The sequence below is a fragment of the Nicotiana attenuata genome, unplaced genomic scaffold (genome assembly GCF_001879085.1).
Source record: "Nicotiana attenuata strain UT unplaced genomic scaffold, NIATTr2, whole genome shotgun sequence".
Lineage (NCBI taxonomy): Eukaryota > Viridiplantae > Streptophyta > Magnoliopsida > Solanales > Solanaceae > Nicotiana > Nicotiana attenuata.
Genome location: NW_017670508.1, coordinates 369,921 through 388,950, shown reverse-complemented (window position 1 = coordinate 388,950; position 19,030 = coordinate 369,921). Strand labels below are relative to the sequence as shown.

Genomic DNA, 19,030 nt, shown 5'->3' with positions numbered 1-19,030 from the left:
AGGTAGTACGTAAAGTTCGTACTTCGTAGTATAGAAAGTTTATTTTGTAGTGTGAGGAGTTGAAGAAACAGAGAAAGAAGAAGAATCAGTTGAGAAGTTTGGAGTAGTAGATTGGAGTTTTTCCTTTGACTTTCATCCTATTGTAGGAGAGAGTAAGCCTTGCTAATAGGTGGCAGGGGATTCATGATCATTATTGCACTTTTCACAGTTGGGTAGGAGTTATTGAGCCCATTTAAGAACTGGAAAGCTCTTGATCTTCTATGAATTTGGGCAGGGCTTCACAAGAACATATAGGCCCTACATAGGAGGAGTTCAACTCATCCCAAAGGTTTTTAAGTTTGGTGAAGTATGTGGCAATGTCTGAAGATCCCTGAACAGTACCACTTATTTCTCTCTGAATCTGGAGATAATTGGATCCTTTGGATTGTCCAAATCTCTCATTGATATCAGTCCAAACTTCTTTGGCAGTTCTAAAGCACATAACACCGATAGCAATATCTCGAGATACAGAATTGGTGATCCAGGCTTTCACCATATCATTGCATCTCTCCCAGTAAGAATAATAAGGTGAATTAAGGCTAGGTTGATTTATTCTACCATCTAAAAGCCCTAATTTATTTTCGGCTGAAAGAGAAGCGATCATACTACTCCTCCAAAGCACAAAACCATGGCCATCAAATGGCACAGGTACCAATTGGCTACCAGGACTATCAGAGGGATGGACATAGAATGGATGAGAGGGATCGAGTGTAAAAGGTGCAAATCCCTCAGGCGTAGAAACTGAACTATCACCAGTAATACCCATAGTATGTACTAATTAGAGATAATTAACAGAAGAAATCTTTATTCATGCGATCTAAGAACAACTTAAAAATTAACGATATGCAAACAGGTAACTCATAAGATTTAAACCCTAAGATATATCAAAATAGTCCTGAAGTGTGTAGATTAGAGTGATATTACCAGCCTTCCTCTGAAAAACTCGAAGAAGTAAGGCCTTGTATATACTGCAGAAACCCTAGCTTGAATCGATCCGAAATTTCAATTGAATTTCTCGCAGAACTGTAACTCCTTATCAATACGAGTGTACTAGAGGACAATTTGAAGTAAAACCCTAAGCTTTTCCGGCCACAGATGAAAACCCCAATGGAATCCCGGATTTTAACCAGAAATCGACTTTGTTGGAATCTCTGAGTAAATCTCCATTGGAAATGAAGGTCATGACGCGGAGAATCGGAATTCCCGCTCTGACACCATGTTAGGATGAAGCTTAGACGAGCTATGGAGGATGAATGAACGAGAAAACCCTAGAAGGGCCGAGAAGAAGAAGAGAGAGACAGAGAGAAATGTAAAAGAGAAATAACCATCTATTATTCTTTATTCCATTGATGAGTATATGTATTTACAACAATAAAATGTATAATGGATAAAATAAAATGGGTAATGTGTAATTGGGCCCGGGTCCTATACAATTGTCTATTGGGCTTGTTATGTAGAAGGACTACCAGATTGGGCTCTAACGGGAAGTCCCACATTGGGGGATAAAGCGCTGCCTAACAAAGGCGACTCCATACCTAGGGACTCGAGCTCGAGACCTCTGGTTAAGGTTGAAGGAGTATTTACCACTCCACCACAACCCTTGCTGGTAAACGTCCAAATTATCTTTGTTCCTTTTGCGAGACGATTTGAAAAAAAAACTAATTCTTATTAAACATTATAAATTTTTAAAAATAGCGCGGGCTAGCCAATTTTAGGACTGTTAATTAAAAAATAGTCAGCATTTGCAAAGTCATTAAAAAAATAGCTACCACTATTTTACCAAAACATTGGAAAGTTCCAGCAAATATGCTTGATAATAGAGCTGCTACATATAAACTTCCAATATATTATGTTGGAACTCCAGCTCAGGGAAAGTTTCAGCATAATATGTTGGATTATGGAGCTCCTGCATATAAACTTCCAGCATATTATGTTGGAACTCTAGCACATTATGAAATTCCTGATGTCATATGTAAAAAATTCTAAGCTCCAGCATATTATGCTATAATATTTTTGAATTTTTAAGGATATTTTTATTCAAATTTTATCTTTAAATGAAAAAATATTAAATTTTAATTACTTTTAAAACTGTGCCTATTATTAGTTGTAAATCTGGCTATTTGTGATTTTTTTGCCTATAAATTTAAGAGAAATTTTCATAAAGCACTATCTTTTAGTGGTAATTAGCTATCTATAGATACCATTTGCTATATTACGGATTATAGATACGTTTTCTGTTGTTATAAGATGTATTAGATGTATTTAAGCTACTGTATTCATGAATACAATAGCAAAAATAGGCATGAATCAGGGAAGTCCAGCTAATCAGTTGTTGTATTTGAGTGTATTCGACTGTATTCATAGCGTGAAATATGGGATTACAGCTGGACAGATTATTGTATTCGAATGTATTCGACTGTATTCACGGCGTGAAACAGGGGATTACACTGTTTTTAAACGGAAAGTGAATCAATTAACATAATAGACTCCTAATATAACTCAACAAACTCAATTATAACATACAAAATTTGTATTTTCAGTTATAAAAAAGATTCTCAACCGAAAAATACCCCAAAAACATAGCAATCTTCAGAGAAATTATATAATACATCTGAATACATAAATTACATTAATTAAAAAAAATATATGAATACATTCATGGCATATAGCGAGACAGTGAATGCAATGAAATACATGGAATACAGCGAGATACATTGAATTACAATAAAAAAAAGACAATGAATACAATAAAATACATGAAAATGCAGCGTGATACGTTGAAAATATATTGAAATATATTAACAAAAAATCAAGTTGCTCAGCCCCAAACTCCGTCGTCTTTGTTCAAGAACAAACCCTAATTTCCGGCGAATTCACCGTCGAGCAAAAACCCATGTGTTGTGAGCACCGATCGAAAAAAACAGTATATTCCTCAGAACAAATCCCACAATTCACATTATCAGAATCCAAACACTTAGTTTCTTCTTTCTCCAATATTAACATACCTATAGCTTTCAAACAGCAACAAAGAAGAAGGGAGAAGAAAGAAAATAAGAGAAAAGAGAAGAAGAAGAAGGAAGTGGAAGTAGTGTCTGAAGTTTGCTCAAATCAGGTATACATTAAAAAAATTAAGAGAAAGCAACGTCCGATTGAATTGGAGAAATTGGAATCGGAGAGAACGTAGGTGATGTGGGTGAGAGGAATTTTGAGATTGAGCATCGTGTTTTCAGGGAATGGGGAAGAGAATGGCATGTATCAAAGTAGAGAGAAAAAGAAAATAGTGTAATCGAATAGTGTATTTAGTGGCTTAGGGGTAGGAGTTAACCAAAATTAGATATTTTGCTATAAATCTTAAAAGGTATCTATAGAATATAATTTTTTTAAATGGTATTTATTTAAAATAAATAAGATGTTAACATTTGCTATAGGAGGTAAAAATTCCTAAATTTAATCTGAGACTGCGTATCAACACATTTTGGGCTATTTGGGCTGGGCGGCCCAAATAGCCCAAAAAAGGCCTGGACATTGAGAGTATTATAGTCATTTCAGTATCTACATTTGATTCCTAATTCTAAACGATGACGATGACCTTTGGTGCAGAAACACACATCTAATTATAATAACGTTGCCCAGCCCAAATAGCCCAAAAAAGGCCTGGACATTGAGAGTATTATAGTCATTTCAGTATCTACATTTGATTCCTAATTCTAAACGATGACGATGACCTTTGGTGCAGAAACACACATCTAATTATAATAACGTCTCTCCCTCTCACACACACACACAGAGTCTCTTTTCGTTTTCACTACTCTCGGGAGACAAAGCACATGGTGTTTGTTTTCCCGGCGTAGATTCGCAAGGATGATCTCTATTACCTCATCGGAGCTCAACTACCTCGTTTTCCGGTACCTTCAAGAATCAGGTACGTCCTTCTTAGGGTTCAACTAATAATTGCTATCTCAAAAGGTTGGCTTAGACCCCGATATTTTGGGGCCCAAAAGATATACTTTTCTTATGTTATTTTGACATCGAAATTCGTAGGCAAAAAAGTACTAAATCTTTATTAGAACTGTGAATTGAATTACTCAATTTTTTTATGTTAATGAATAATATTTTTTACCACAAGATCCAAACTAATGTATTAAAAATACATGACTAATATTTTATTAACTTGAATTACCCTTACCGATATAAAATTTAATATTACTATCAGTTTTTTGTTGTGAACTTATGTTTTCTTGTAAAAATACTATAAACAAAACAATGAATAAAAATATTTGACTTTAGGCCACTAATTTTGTTGAGCCACCATTGTTACCTCATAAATTTTGTCTGTGTGTTTTTTTTGTTGAGAAATTGATCTTTATTTTCTGGATTTTGACCTTCACTTTCAACTAGGTTTATAGTTTAGGTTATGTTTTGCCTGGTTTTGTTCTTGAACACTTGTTTACATCTTGTGTTGCTTATGGAATGTTAATTTGAACAATTTTTGGAGTGGATCGGACTAGAGTAATTTATATTTTTCTAGTTATAACTATTGAGAAGCTATAGGGAAAAATATATCCCTATGTGTTTTTGGAAGTCAACAACAAGAACAATAACAACAAACCCAGTATAATCCCACAATCCCACAAAGTGGGGTCTGGGAGTAGTAGAGTGTACGAAGACCTTACCCCTACCTTGTGAGGGATGAGAGGCTGTTTCCGATAGACCCCGACTCAAGGTAAAAGTAAAGAAAGCAAACACAACAAGTAGTATCAGCAATTAGATAAGGTGATAGGGTCATAGAATAATCGAAGCGAAAGGATCAACATATAGTAAAAGAAATGTGAAACTCCTTGCCGAGGGCCTGTGCACCCCCGGGATTAGTCGGAGCTCTTAGAGACTCGGACACCCGGTGCAAATCAAAAAAAAAAAGGTATGAAAACAAGAGATTAATACTAATGCTACCAACATGGAAAGGAGACACTCCCGTTTATCTACTAACCTTCTACCCTAATCCTAATTGGCATGATGGAAGTCATAATAACCTTATTTGTCCCTGTATAATTGTGTATTCCAATTTTGTTCCCTATAATTTTTGACTTAGTGCATTTAACCTTCAGTTAAAGAAAGTGAGTGATTTTAGCTAGCGTTTAGCCATAGATTATCAAATTTGTTTTGAAAATGATATGAGTGAAGTTAGGTTTGAAGATGAAATGTGTTTGGACATCAGTTTTCAAAACATATTTCACTTTTTTTTTGTTGAAAAGACATGAAACATGACTTATACCTACAAGTTCTAAAAACTATCACAAATACCCAACATTTTTTTGATGAAATATATCACAAATACCCGACATTACCTTCATCAATAACATTCATTATATTATCGCAAACCATAGTCTTGAACATAAATAAATTTGGTGCAAAATTATTATTTTTATAATGAACTACATAATACACTATCAGATGACCGAGAAGACGAAGCAACATTGTTACAAAATAATAAATGGTGGGCTCTTTTATAAAATACAAAAGTTTGGGGCAATTTTTAAAAAATATATTAGTAATATTTTGGGCCAAAACCAACTCTTGAGCTGGTTTTGAGATTTGGGTTTTGGTTTTGGGAATTTGCCAAAATATGGATAAAATTTATGAACAAACATGTATTTTCCCAAAAAAATCCAAATAAATTTTGGCAAAATCTATGGCCAAACGGGTCCTTAGTCCCTCACTAACGGAAGCGAATGGTCTTTAACATAAAATCTACTACTAGGAAGGGTGATTTGAATATTATGCATATTACTCTTTGGCTTAGGGGTTACTGTTTTCAATTTGATTGTACATAGCGCATTCTTAGTTGTACAGAAATAATATTCAGGTTCATTATTCATTACCGACTCATGTGGCAAGCTACATGAATATCGAATCTAGATCATTAGTCATTGCGAATTCACGTGGTAACACCATGAACCCGTACATTTACCTATAAACGATACTTTTCTTTTCTAAATTTTTAGTCTTTAAATGTTCTTTCTGCTTGAATCAATATGCAGTGCTTAAGTAAATTTGATGAAACCTCAAGAGGAAACTCATGGCTAATTTCTTATTAGAGTGCTTTTTCACTTCGATTTTGTCAAATTTTGAGTTCTCTTCTCAATTTTTGCTCAGTTCGAGCGAGGATTCTTGTGGTTCTATCCATTTCAGTCTTTCTATACAGGCTTCGATCAAGCTGATTTTGTTCTTGAAATTCTATTGTTTCACTGACTTATCGGATGGGTGTTGTATATGTGCACATCTGAACTTGTTTCCTACAAATGGAGGGTACATGGCAGTTTAGTTATTGGCTAAGGAGAACGAAAGTAGAAATGATGAAGGTGTAGTTTGTAAGGCCAAATGTGGTGGCAATGTGTATTCGTGATTCCGACGATTGAGTAGCTCTGTTCAGTGCCACCTTTGGGGAAGATGCGGGAAGATATTTAACCTTTTCAAATAGAATTAGGTTATTTTAAAATATTTTAACTATTATACCTAAAAATGCCCCCCCCCCCCTTGGAGTATTAACATGTCGTTTTTCTCAATCAAATTTCGTTAGTGATTGGGCTAGAATCACCCACTTTATTTGATTGAAGGTTAAAATTGCTTAGTTGGATATCACAGTGACCGAAACTAGAAATTAGCCAAATCACAAGGACGAAAATTGCTATTTTCCCTATTTTCCATGAGGAAGTCATTTTCGATCCAGAGGTGAACATGACTTCCTTTGCTCACAGAAAGAAGTTGTTAGTTTTCAAGGAAGCTTGCATGCTCAATTTCTTCTTTTTGTTATCAAAGGGAGAGATAGAACAATGAGACAATGTTTATATGGCTTCAAGCAAATGCAAGATAGAACTATTTGTAATTTTGTGGCACTTTCAAAAGCTTGCATTAGGGTAGGCTATTTTCGTCACACCCCTAGGGGTGCGACCTTTTCCCGAAACCTCTGTGAATGTGGCATGATTTGTGCATCGGGTTGCCTCCTTTTTTGTGGCACTTTCAAGTGATTTGATATGTAATGGATCTTGTTCCCTGATAAAGGCAAACTTGTTGTTAACTAATGAGTTTGATGTTAGCTTTCAATTAATGATTGTTTTGCACACTTCTATTAACAAATGTTTCTTATAGGGTGCGTTAGATTGGACTTTTCACCGCGAATGTGTTTGAAAAGGATATTTCTAACCTAGCACAAATATTCTGCTTCATCCAATGTGAATTATGGCCGAACCACATATTGTTTTCTACATAATATCAATTAGTTGAGGGTGGTTATCTTAACTAGTTAAAAATTAGATGGCTAATTGAGATTATATCTTTCTCGGTTGATTTGGACATGTTCTTTTGAGAGCAGTTTCTATTCGATGTAAATTTTCTAGGCTCAATAGAGTATTTCATGTTCATGTGCATGTTATGTTGTTCATTTAGAAGCAAAGTAGTTTTTTTTGGATAATCGTGGTGTTCGGTCCAACGAGCACCTCGACTAATTCCATGGGGTACCTGCTACCTCCCACCAGTACAGATGCTAGGTAATTCTATCCACTGAGGCCTGCATAGATGGGAGAAAATCAAGTGGTTTTGCCTCCGGTAGGATTTGAACGTGAGACTTCATGCTTCTTAACACATTTCATTGACCACTAAGTGGCACACTTGTAGGGGTGCTTATCGGGTGGATAATTACGCTTAACGGTTCGGCTTATCGGTTATCGAATTATAAGTGTAGTAATCCGCTAGCCATCCAATAAGACAACAGGCGGATTGGTATCGGATTAACGCTTATTGGGTGGTTTATTAGCTAAACCAAATAGAAATTTTTTTGAACAATTCTAGTCTTGTGAATACCAAACGACCAAACTTGATAAAGTGACTCGACTCCCTTGTTAGTATGTACTACACTTTAGTTTACCAGTCTTGTTAACATTAGTCTTGTTAACATCTGTTGCTATATGATAGAATCTGTCAATACTTTGTAGTTTGTACTGCACTAATGCACTTATTATAAGTATTTCTTTTGGTTGCATAGCTAACTGTTTTATGTCAAAAAAAGGAAAGACTGAAAATTGGTCAAACTGATTGAAAACTTATATACAATCAAGCATGTACATCTAGTTGGTGTGTTTATTTATAAATCCTTTTGAAGTCTTCAGAGGCGGTAGTTCCACATATAGTTAATGAACATAAGTAAAGATATGTATATGTAAATATAAAAATTCTTAACGGGTTAACGGTTTATCCGATAAGAAAATTGAGTAATCCGCCCCCAAACTGTTAAGCCGTTAATTATAAAATCTCAATCCATTCACCAACCATTACTCCGATAACCCGATACCAATAAGCCAATAAGTCATCGGTTCGGTTAATGGTTACGGTTCGGTTTTGAACAACCCTCCTTGGGTGTAGAAGCAAAGTAGTTGCTAATGAAATAGTGTTGTGTCAGTTGATCTAGGGATATACCTTCTTTTTCTTGGGTCTCTTCTCTTCCTTCTCCTTTAGGGACAATTACTCCATGACTTTGATTGTCTTTCAATTTTTTTTGTGATTTTATTAAATTAATCGAATATACATTCCTTGTAAAATTGTTGCTGTGATGGACATATTTGGTTAAATGAACCCTTTTATGTTTTAGGTCTATTAGGTGATCACTCTTATATGGTTCTGTCTATTTATCCATTCTCAGTTGAAATTTTCTTAAATTTTTCTGTTTTCATATTCTTAGTCACCACTCTTTGTTTTTGCTATCAATGTTGAATCTCCTTATTTCTGACTGCTATACAGGGTTTACGCATTCAGCATTTGCTTTAGGATATGAGGCGGGGATTAATAAGAGCACAATAGATGGAAATTTAGTTCCCCCTGGTGCTCTGGTTACCTTTCTACAAAAGGGAATTCAATATCTTGAATTGGAAGCAAATTTGAGCAATGTAAGTGCAAAATTCGTGATGCTTGTCATTTGAGTCCCGAGTCCAAGCTCTTTTGAGAACTTCAAACTGACTGATAATAAATAAGGCATGCAGGATGACACAGATATGGATGAAGACTTCCAGTTCTTACAACCCATTGATCTTATCACGAAGGATGTATATGAGCTGCAAAAAATAATAAAAGAAAAAAAGGAAAAGCTTCGGCAAGATAAACCTAGGGGAAAAGACAAGGATAACAACGTCCATGAGAAGGAGCATGGACGAGAACCTGCTAGAGAAAGGGAGAAGGAAAAACAATTGAAGGAAAAAGAGCAAGATCGAGATCGGGAGAGAGAGAAGATTGAGAAGGATAAGGAGAGAGAGAAAAATAAGGACAAAGAAAAACCACATGAAGATCTCATGGACGTGAAAGCCAATGGAGATAAAGAGGTTGTCAGACATGAGGAGAATGGAAAGGCTGCAGGTATTAAATCTCAATATCTTAATCTTTATGAACTTTACAGCTGCAAGCCATCCTGGAATATGCATGCATCTGATACATTTGGTCTGAATTTTGTTAATCACATTATAAGGGATAAAATTCTTAATCACTTGACTTTCTGGAGCTGCAAAACAGATCCGGAGCCAATGGAGGTTTGCACAAGCTCTACCTCGCTGCCATGTGAAATCCCGAGTTCTGATGTACTGGTTTTGGAAGGCCATACATCGGAGGTATGATTAGATATAATCTACAGCTTCTCAAATTAGTATTATTCTCAATCTTTTAATTGGTAAATATTGTTGGTATTAGCATGACAATATTGTGTTGTTCTCAAACCTATCACAGGTCTTTGCATGTGCCTGGAGTCCAGACGGTTCACTTCTTGCATCTGGGTTAGCACATTAATATCTCTTTTGATGCTGCTCTTCTATAGGAGTCCAGTGATATTTCATTTCTATACCCCTATCTCGTATTATTCGTTGAGCTTTAGCCCTTTGGATATGGTCATTATTCTTTTCCAAGATAGGTGAAACTTATTGCCCTCCTTGACTGCTTTAGACTTTATTGTTATGTAATCTTCTTGGGGGGAGTAGGTAACCTTGTTTGTAGTCTAAACAGCAAAACACCACACCTTAGGGGTAAGGCATACCGTAGAAACAACTTAAAAGGATTTCGTCCAAGTGAGAAATGTATGCCCCAGAAGTAATCACCGTCTGTGAGCTTAATAGGATAAGGAGATACTATCTGATCAGCAGGGCTTTCTGTTGAATTAGGAAATTAATATATCGTTGCTATCTTGAATGCAGAGACGAGGAATGTGCCATACCAAGATGGTTGAAGATATTTGCAGAGACAACCATTTGTCTTCTAAGAAATCCTGCTTGACTGCATGTGCTTTTTTACATGAAGGAGTTGCTTTAAGTTGTACATTGAATTTGTCACTGGAATGCCAGCATTGACTTGAATATTTGCAGTTAATAATATCAACATCTAAGCAAATAATTCATTTAAAAATGAGATTGTATTACACCTAAATCTAGAACAGTGTGACATACTAAAAACCAAAATCGTGAACAGTGTGACATGCTAAAAACCAAAATCTTGAACAGGGTAGGCTTACATCTATAGGGCCAGACCGGTGATAAAGTTACTTTTAGGATTACCTTTTCTTATTGCTAATTATAGGAAATCCTCAACTCAGGTCTGGAGATTCTACTGCTAGAATTTGGACAATTGGAGATGGTCCTTGTCATTCTCGTATGCAAAATGGGCCTGTAAATGTGATGGTATTGAAGCATTTTAAAGGTCGAACAAACGAGAAAAGCAAGGATGTCACAACACTCGAGTGGAACGTAAGTATTTTGGAGATTATTGTTGGCTTCTCTTTTTTTTTTTTTTTGCATGTCTTATGAATTGCCAGTGCTCATGTACATTCTTATTAAATCTTGTACTTATGATTTCTTCCTTGTGTAGGGCGAGGGAAACCTACTAGCAACGGGTTCTTATGATGGTCAAGCTAGAATCTGGAACCGAGATGGTAAGCTATCTTGTTTTAACACTTTCTGTTTTTGAACAATGGGGTATCGGAAAATGCAACAGTTAAGTTGGTACTGCAGATATTGAATGTATGAGCACCATTGAGTGGCAGGGAAACCTATGTTGTATGATCTTTTTATTTTTTTGGAGAAGAAGTAAAGTAGTTTATTGTTATAGCACCAAGAGGGTGCTGCTCCACAGCATCCGCAAGATACATAATTTTTCGAACTGTACTACAGTATGCACGATAACTTATATAGTTGAAACTAATAGGCTGTAACCTTTCTGAAATTGGTAGCATTTTCATATGAAGGATCGATCTTTTTGAAATCACGTTGCTACCGTACTCAATTTCAATGCCGTTCATCCCTCATTTCTCCTGTTCTTATTCAACTTCCCTTTCTAGAGGGAAGCCTTATCAGAATCCTAATATGCAGCTTTCAGGAAGGCCTGCTCCCCCCCCCCCCCGAAGGACTATGAGGCATCACGGTTTCAATTCTAACAAGCATGTGAGAGAACCCTTTTATCATCCAACAACCTTTATAGAGTTTCAAACATCCATTACCTTGAAAGGGTAGTTTGAATAACATACTAGTTGCAGCAGCTGCCTAACTTATGCCTACTCATTGGAAGGTAGCCTCCTGCATATCAGTTTCCATACTTGAGAGATCTGTGAATCACCTATAAGACCAAAAAGATGATCTGCATCAGGAGGGGGTTACTGGAGGCCAATGAAAGGATAGCTGCAGCTAGATACTAGCTACAGCAGCTGCGTAACTTAGCCCTAGGGCCTTGATTTAACGGCATAGGTAGCATAAGCGAGATGTGTCGTAGTTCCCATCACAAGCTCAATTCCTACTAGGTAACCGAGTCTGGTTTTTAAGGTAGGGGACAGGCTCAAAAAAAGCATCTGCCTTATGCTACTCATTAGGAGGTAGCATCCTGCACATTAGTTTCAAATTTGAGAGATGTGAACCTCTTTTAAGACCAGAAAGATGATCTGGATCAGGAGCTTGCCAATGCATCCAGGGATGTGGTCAAGTGGTGAATAAAGTGGAATGAAAGTCATATAAGTCCAAGGTTTACAGCCAACCAAAGGCCCAAAATTGCGAGGTGATTTCTCCCTTCTCTGCCCAAGTCTTGGTGGCAAAGTTACCCTAGAAGGTAGCAGGTACCTAGTAGAATAGCGAGGTAGGCGCAAGTTGATCCAGGTACCACCACCTTTATATAAATTAAAGAGATTACTAGAGATTAATGTGGCATTGACAAATACCAATATTCTTATCAATGTCAAGTCATTTGGGCAATTGCTGGCAACTGCTTCACTGGCTTCTTGAGGGAAGCTGTGGAAGCCTCCCACAATATGTACTCGGATACGGGTGTGGATCTAGAAGTCGTATTAGTCATCACCTAAATCTTAGGATCTAGAAGTCGTTTTTAGGTGACCAAGCTTCTAAAGTGTTTTTCAAAAAGTACTTTTGGTGAGAAGAGTTTGTGTTTGACTAATTAATTTGAAAAACACTTTTGAGCACCAATTAGTGTTTGGCCAAGCTTTTAAAAAGTGCTTTTTGGGGAGAAGCTACTTTTTTCTGCTTCTGCTTCTTGCTCAAAAGCACTTCTGGTGAAAAAAAAAAGCACTTTTGGCAAAAAAGTTGGGACGATCAATTCCAGTGCGGATCCTAAACCCACACCCACACCCACACCCACACCCAAGTCTTTTGGATCGACATGGGTGTGGCAACTGGCAAGGAATTCGAAGGATCTGAGCAACACTGCTCCTACTAGAAAAACTGTGAAGGGTTTATGCTTATTCTGGGCTACACCCTTTGATGAATTGGCCTAGACTCTTAACAGTAGATCTCCTTGTCTCAACATCTTTGAGCGTCCTGCATGCGCAGCCCAAAAACGGCCGAAGAAAATGAAGAAATGAATGAGTTTCCTGGAAGATCAATAACTGATGAGATTATTATAGTTACAGCTTCAATATACGTATCAATATATGTCATGCAGTGCGAGCTGAAGGCCATCTCCTCTGGCAAGTATAGCAGATTCATACTGGTTTGCTGAACAATAAGCTAATCCTCTTTCAAAGGGGTCTGCAACTTAATCCGAAATGTTAATCTAAGTCTTTGCCCGCCTGATCAAAAAAGCATTTGCAGAAATCTCTTTCTTCTACAAGTTGTAGGTGGTGCATAAATCATGGTGTGTGGTCCAATTTCTTTGACTTGTTTTTTCCTTTGTGTGTCATGGTTCCGTCCATTCAGAACATGTTAAAAGATATCAAACTGGATTCTTTTGTCAAAAAATTAACTTCTGTTTAGGTCTTTCCTTGCTAATTGTTTGCGGCATCTGTAATATGATAGTATCTTATGGCACCAAATGTATATGCTGATATTCATGATCGATCTCACGAGTCACTTCATATCAGGGGAACTGGTAAATACTCTAATCAAACATAAAGGGCCAATCTTCTCGTTGAAGTGGAATAAGAAAGGTGATTATCTCCTTAGTGGTAGTGTAGACAAAACTGCCATTGTGTGGGATGTAAAGTCAGGCGAATGGAAGCAGCAATTTGAATTTCATTCAGGTGCTTTTCCTTTGTTCTGATTTAACTATGCTCCTAAGCTTTTTTCCCATTACTCACTTTGATTTCTTCTGTTTCCTATTTATTATATTGATCTATAACTATATTCCAGCTCCGACTCTTGATGTTGATTGGCGAAACAACAATTCCTTTGCAACCTGCTCCACTGATAACATGATTTATGTTTGTAAAGTTGGAGAGAGTCGGCCTGTCAAAACTTTCTCAGGGCATCAGGTGATGCTCCAGTACTCCTTTTTTTCTTTTTGGTAGGAAAATTGTTCCATATGTGGTTATTGATTGGTTACCAATTGCCTGTAAATATTATATTGGAGCTGGTCTACTGTGCACCTCTGGGAGGCACAGGGGTGGACATATTAACTCTCTTGAGGCTTATGCTCATCACATCATAAAATGCTCTTAAAATGTTTCAAAGCGAAAGTCTAATTGTGAACATATTGTAAAACATGTTTACCTCTGTTGCCTTGGTTGAGTACCTGATTATTAAGATACAACTTGTATTCATTGTATCTCGATGCCTGTGAGGTTGTAACTTGTAGGTACACATATGGCAGTGAGATGATTGGCTAAAGAATCTTTTGACCCCTTTCTCTAGCCATGAAAACTAATGGTTTGACTGCATGATGATTTCTCAAGCATTTGTATTATCGTGCAACTGTGCACGACAATTGCTCGGACAGTCATTTCTTTTTCATCTTTTTGGAATTTCACCCTATATGTTGAAAATTGTAGTTCTAATCTTTTGTGTTCTAGATCATACCAACTATTTTGTGATAAGTCCTATTCAGATGCAAAACTTTAGCATGATAAATAATAAGTACAATTATGGTATCCTCTTTTTATGAGCATTACTAAAAGATCTTATCTTTGTGATTGCAGAGTGAAGTCAATGCAATCAAGTGGGACCCCTCAGGCTCCTTGTTAGCATCGTGCTCTGATGACACCACGGCTAAGGTAATTGCTAACACTCTCTTTCCTTAAATTAATAGCCACTCCACAGATTTCAGAAAAGCACTGATTAGGACATTCTGGTTTTGTTGTCTGCACTAATACCCTCGTGTAGTTACCTAGATTCTGAATTTAGTCACTACAGGTTAGCTGATACAAATACATACTATTCCTTCTTCTTCCTTCTGATAATTCTGCCCCTGTCAGTTATTTCTCTCTTGGGAGGTCCTGATTGATAGAACATATTCAAATAGTTGTGTGAAGTCTTGCATCTGCAAACAAATGCATGCTTAACTAGGTCTTGCAAAGAACCTGATAATATTTTTTAGACCCCTCCCAAATTAGGAGGATCTATAGTGTTTCCACACTTCCCCTTCAGCGTGACTCGAACCCAGGACCTAACGGTCGTGGGTGGAGGTGCTTTTACCAACTGAACAAGCCTCACTTGTCAATAAATTTGTTTCCTGATAATCAATAAGCTTTAATTATCACCCTTAACCTCTTACAACAACAATTACGCCTCAAACCAAGACTAGTTGGCTGCTCCATTTTGGGCCTGTTTCTCTCCACTACTCAATTTGTTTTTTAGGACAAATTAATTCTGTAAAACTTGGGATACTCTAAATTTTGCACATGTCCGCACATTGTCGTACACCCTTAACCTCTGATGAAATAAAAGAAAGAAAGTGTGGTGCTTAACCGCTTTAATGAACAAAATTCCATTTCAACCTAGATTCTGGAATACTAAATCAGTAATCCTAAGCTAGTTCAAAAAAATTTCTAGTTCAAATGCATTCCAGAACTCCAGGTTCTGATTAATTAGAAATAATTGGTAATCAAGGAAGAGACAAAGTGAAAGTTGTTTTATAGCTTCACTTCCTTTAAGATAGTATTTCAAGTATGTTGTTTCGAAAAATCACCTTCAACTGATGCTCTGTGAAATTGGTCGATAACTCTCATCTGTTTGTGCAGATATGGAGCGTGAAACAAGATGCCTGCGTGCATGATTTCAAAGAACATGCCAAGGTGCAGCATTTAAGTTTATATACATATATACTGAGAACTTTGAATATGTTGTTTCTCTTTTCCTGTTTTTGTTTTATTCGCTTAATCAGATCAGAGATTAGTGTTTTTACAGTATTAATCTTTTAGGAGATCTATACCATCCGATGGAGTCCAACTGGCCCTGGTACGAGCAACCCAAATCAACAGTTGTTGCTGGCCAGGTAAATACTATGCACCATTACATTGAGGGTAAGAAAGTAGGTTACGATCCTACATATTGCCACAGGTCATACGTTGGATGACCTGCTGCTTCTACCATAATGGCATGGCACGTGGTGGTAACTTCAAGGCTCTTATTTCTATCAGATCTAGTTCTATTATTATGAGTTCATTTGGATTAGCTGATTGTAAATAGCTGATAAGTTTGAAATGCTGAAAAACATTTTAAGTGCTAAACTGATTTTTAAAATAAGCATTTATGTGTTTGGATAGAAGTGCTGAAACTGATAATAAGCAGTTGATGTGTTTGATAAAAAAATGTTGATAAGTTATTCTTTTGTTTAAATGACTAAAATACCCTTGAATTTTTTTCCAGAAGATTATAAATCAAGAAAAAATTTTGTAAAGAAAAGAATTGACAACGAATATGGAATGAAGAGAAAGTCAGGAAATTTAATTTGGGAAAAGTATTTTGTGAACTAGAAAATATTATTGAGGAAAAACTAGTAAAAATGTTGGTCAAACTAAAAGTGCTTATAAGCGAAAAACCCATAAGTTGGGGTTGACCAACTTATGACTTATGGCTGATTTTAGCTTATAAGCACTTTGGGTATTTATCAAACGCGTAGATAAGCCAAAAGGTGCTTATAAGCCAGTTTGACCAGCTTATAAGCTTAGCCAAACACCCTCCATATCTAATTGATGTGGGTCTAAGGGATGATAGTTTTATATGTGGACTTGGTTTTGGTGATCTATAGAAACTAACAAAGTGACAATTATTGCTTTAAGCGTCATTCCTCCTGTCATACGTTGCTTTTGCTCATCCATTGCAAAATAACGTATCACGCTATCACTTTACCATTTGATGCTTGTATTTCTCTTAATGCTTTAATGGTGAAGATGGCAAGGTAGCAATCCAAACAGTTGGAACCAACCCTATCGTCTTCGACATAGCCTTCGAATAAGACCAATCCTACTCTTATTTTTCCACTCCTTAAAAGGCAATTATTTAGTATTGGAATGAAATGTGCCAATGGTCGGAATCTTCTGGCAATTATTCAGATAGCCAACCCCGACTAGTTTGGGATTAAAGTAACTTGATTGATTGACTAATTTTTATTTTATTTTTTTAAATAAAGTTGGGGGAAGTTGAGAGGTAGCTTCCCCGTAATTCTCTCTACACTTCTTATATTTCATAGAGCTGCAATATCTCCAAAGACATGATCTGCGCACATTAGGAATTCTGTTATTGGTTCCTATTCTTTCTTTACAAGTGCTGCCCTGTAATTTAAGATCAATATGTCCTCATTTAGTGACATTTTTAACGTTGTCTATGAAATAACTTACGTTTGTCAAGTGTGCTTGATGTTCTTTAATCCCTCATCTCCAAGGGGTTAATCCGGGCATCAGACAATGAATGCCTTATTTTGTTGTACTCAAATCTTATAATTCTTTTTGATTCAATGTGCCTATTCTTTTGTCTTCTAATTATTATAATTCTATGTGCCTATTCTTTTTGCTGAACTTTTAATTTCCTCTGTAGTGCCTCTTTTGACTCCACAGTGAAGCTATGGGATGTAGAACTTGGCCGTCTCCTTCACAGTCTGAATGGCCATAGGTAATGGCTGTAATTATGCAGTTGCTTTTTATGTCTTTCGGAGAAAAGGTGTTGAGGTGATTGAACCTTCTAAAAAGTCTCATAGAAGAAGTCATTGCTGCTTAACAAAAGCAGTTATTATCATCGTCAAAAGCAAAGATAGTACATCTTTAAATATTTCTATTGTTCTTGTTATGTGACTGGGATTTTTGTTAGTATTTATTGGGCTTTTTCCATTGTAAACCCAGGGATCCCGTTTATTCTGTCGCATTTAGTCCAAACAGCGAGTACTTGGCAACCGGGTCATTGGATAGATGCTTGAACATATGGTCCGTGAAAGAGGCCAAGGTCATAAAAACTTACAGTGGAAATGGTGGAATCTTTGAAGTTTGCTGGAACAAGGAAGGCAACAAGGTTGCAGCTTGTTTCGCGGACAATGTGGTCTGTGTCTTTGATGTTCGGATATAGATGTTGTGGAACAAACAGGCAAAGATAATATTGAAGATGGACGAGATCGTTTAAGCACTTGTAACAAGTAATACCTTAATTTGTGACAGAAATCTGCTTGGACGTATGTACAATTGTAGGACAAACTGAATATTCAACAAATCATATTTGGAGTACATTGTAGATAGTGCAGGTAAGTATTATGGCACTGACGTAGGTTTAGGTTTTGGCAGAGCTGAAACTGTAATTACTGACTGTTGCACTGCGTTGAAGTGTGGAAGCTGCAGTGGCAGTGACCGCACTGTTATGATTTATTTGTTGCTCAAATGCTGACATTGAGTTGTTTAATTTCATTGCTCCCCTAGTATCAGGTTGATGTTCTTACTGCTACTTCCCGTCCTCTATTGCAAACTCTGTATGACTATGAGACACGGCTAAAATAGTGCACAAACTCGTACACCAAACTGGGTTTGGTATTTGAGTAACAGGGAATGAAATAAATAAAAATAGAATAGGTTTAAAATAGTATCTTATATATAGTTTTGATCTTTTGAGCTGAGGGTTTATGGAAATATTCTCTTTAACTTCATAAGGTAGGGGTAAGGTTTGTGTACATACTACCCTACTTAGAATCTACTCGTGGGATCTTTTAAGTTTGCTAGCATCAAATTTTGCAAACTGTCGCTGTTGATTTAATGAGAAATGTGAAATAAAATAATTTAACTAGAAACACGAAAAAGTTTCGTCAAATTCCAAAAAATTTATTTTCTTATATTCATATATACTGTGTGGTATTCTTGGTACTTAGTAGAAAAACGAGGCAGTATCTTGAAAAAGCATCTCTCACAGCGCAAGGGGGGAGGAGATTTATAAAATGTGTTAGGTACCCGACTTCTTTTAATATGGAACGTGAAAAAATCCATGAAATGAGCGGAGCGTTACAACTTTCAATATTGAGGATCAATATTATGCAATCACGTTGTGAAGGATAAAAAAAGTTTGGAATATAAAAATTCGGAAAAAATTATGAGGCATTGTCTTGTTCCATTGCATAAATGATAAATCTACAAAAGTTCCACATTTTCCCAATAATGTGAATTCATGGCAATGAATTACGACTATTTGCCAGAAATGGAAAAGGAACTAGGTATGATTTATTGATAAAATGCAGAGAGATTGTAGTCTTAGTTTCGCCATTCCAGTTGGTTTGGACGTAAGTT

General features: G+C 36.5%; 2 protein-coding genes across 3 annotated transcripts; one reads left to right on the top strand and one right to left on the bottom strand.

The window, feature by feature from the left end:
* Positions 1 to 232: 232 nt before the first annotated feature.
* On the bottom strand, positions 233 to 805 carry LOC109240366. Its single transcript, XM_019406997.1, has one exon. The coding sequence runs from the start codon at positions 803 to 805 to the stop codon at positions 233 to 235; it is 573 nt and encodes a 190-aa protein (XP_019262542.1).
* A 2,922-nt stretch (positions 806 to 3,727) lies between these two features.
* Positions 3,728 to 18,194, top strand: LOC109240376 (F-box-like/WD repeat-containing protein TBL1XR1). 2 transcript variants are annotated; one of them, XM_019407006.1, is made up of 14 exons: positions 3,728 to 3,961; positions 8,830 to 8,975; positions 9,069 to 9,438; positions 9,592 to 9,686; positions 9,802 to 9,848; positions 10,658 to 10,808; positions 10,930 to 10,993; positions 13,421 to 13,579; positions 13,689 to 13,810; positions 14,474 to 14,548; positions 15,515 to 15,568; positions 15,695 to 15,768; positions 17,310 to 17,384; positions 17,612 to 18,194. In XM_019407006.1, exons 1-14 carry the CDS (start codon positions 3,901 to 3,903, stop codon positions 17,829 to 17,831), a joined length of 1,713 nt encoding a protein of 570 aa, XP_019262551.1. In that variant the 5' UTR covers positions 3,728 to 3,900; the 3' UTR covers positions 17,832 to 18,194. The 2 variants fall into 2 exon arrangements, with proteins under 2 accessions (XP_019262551.1, XP_019262552.1); XM_019407007.1 differs by having other exon boundaries at positions 9,061 to 9,438.
* Positions 18,195 to 19,030: the final 836 nt, after the last annotated feature.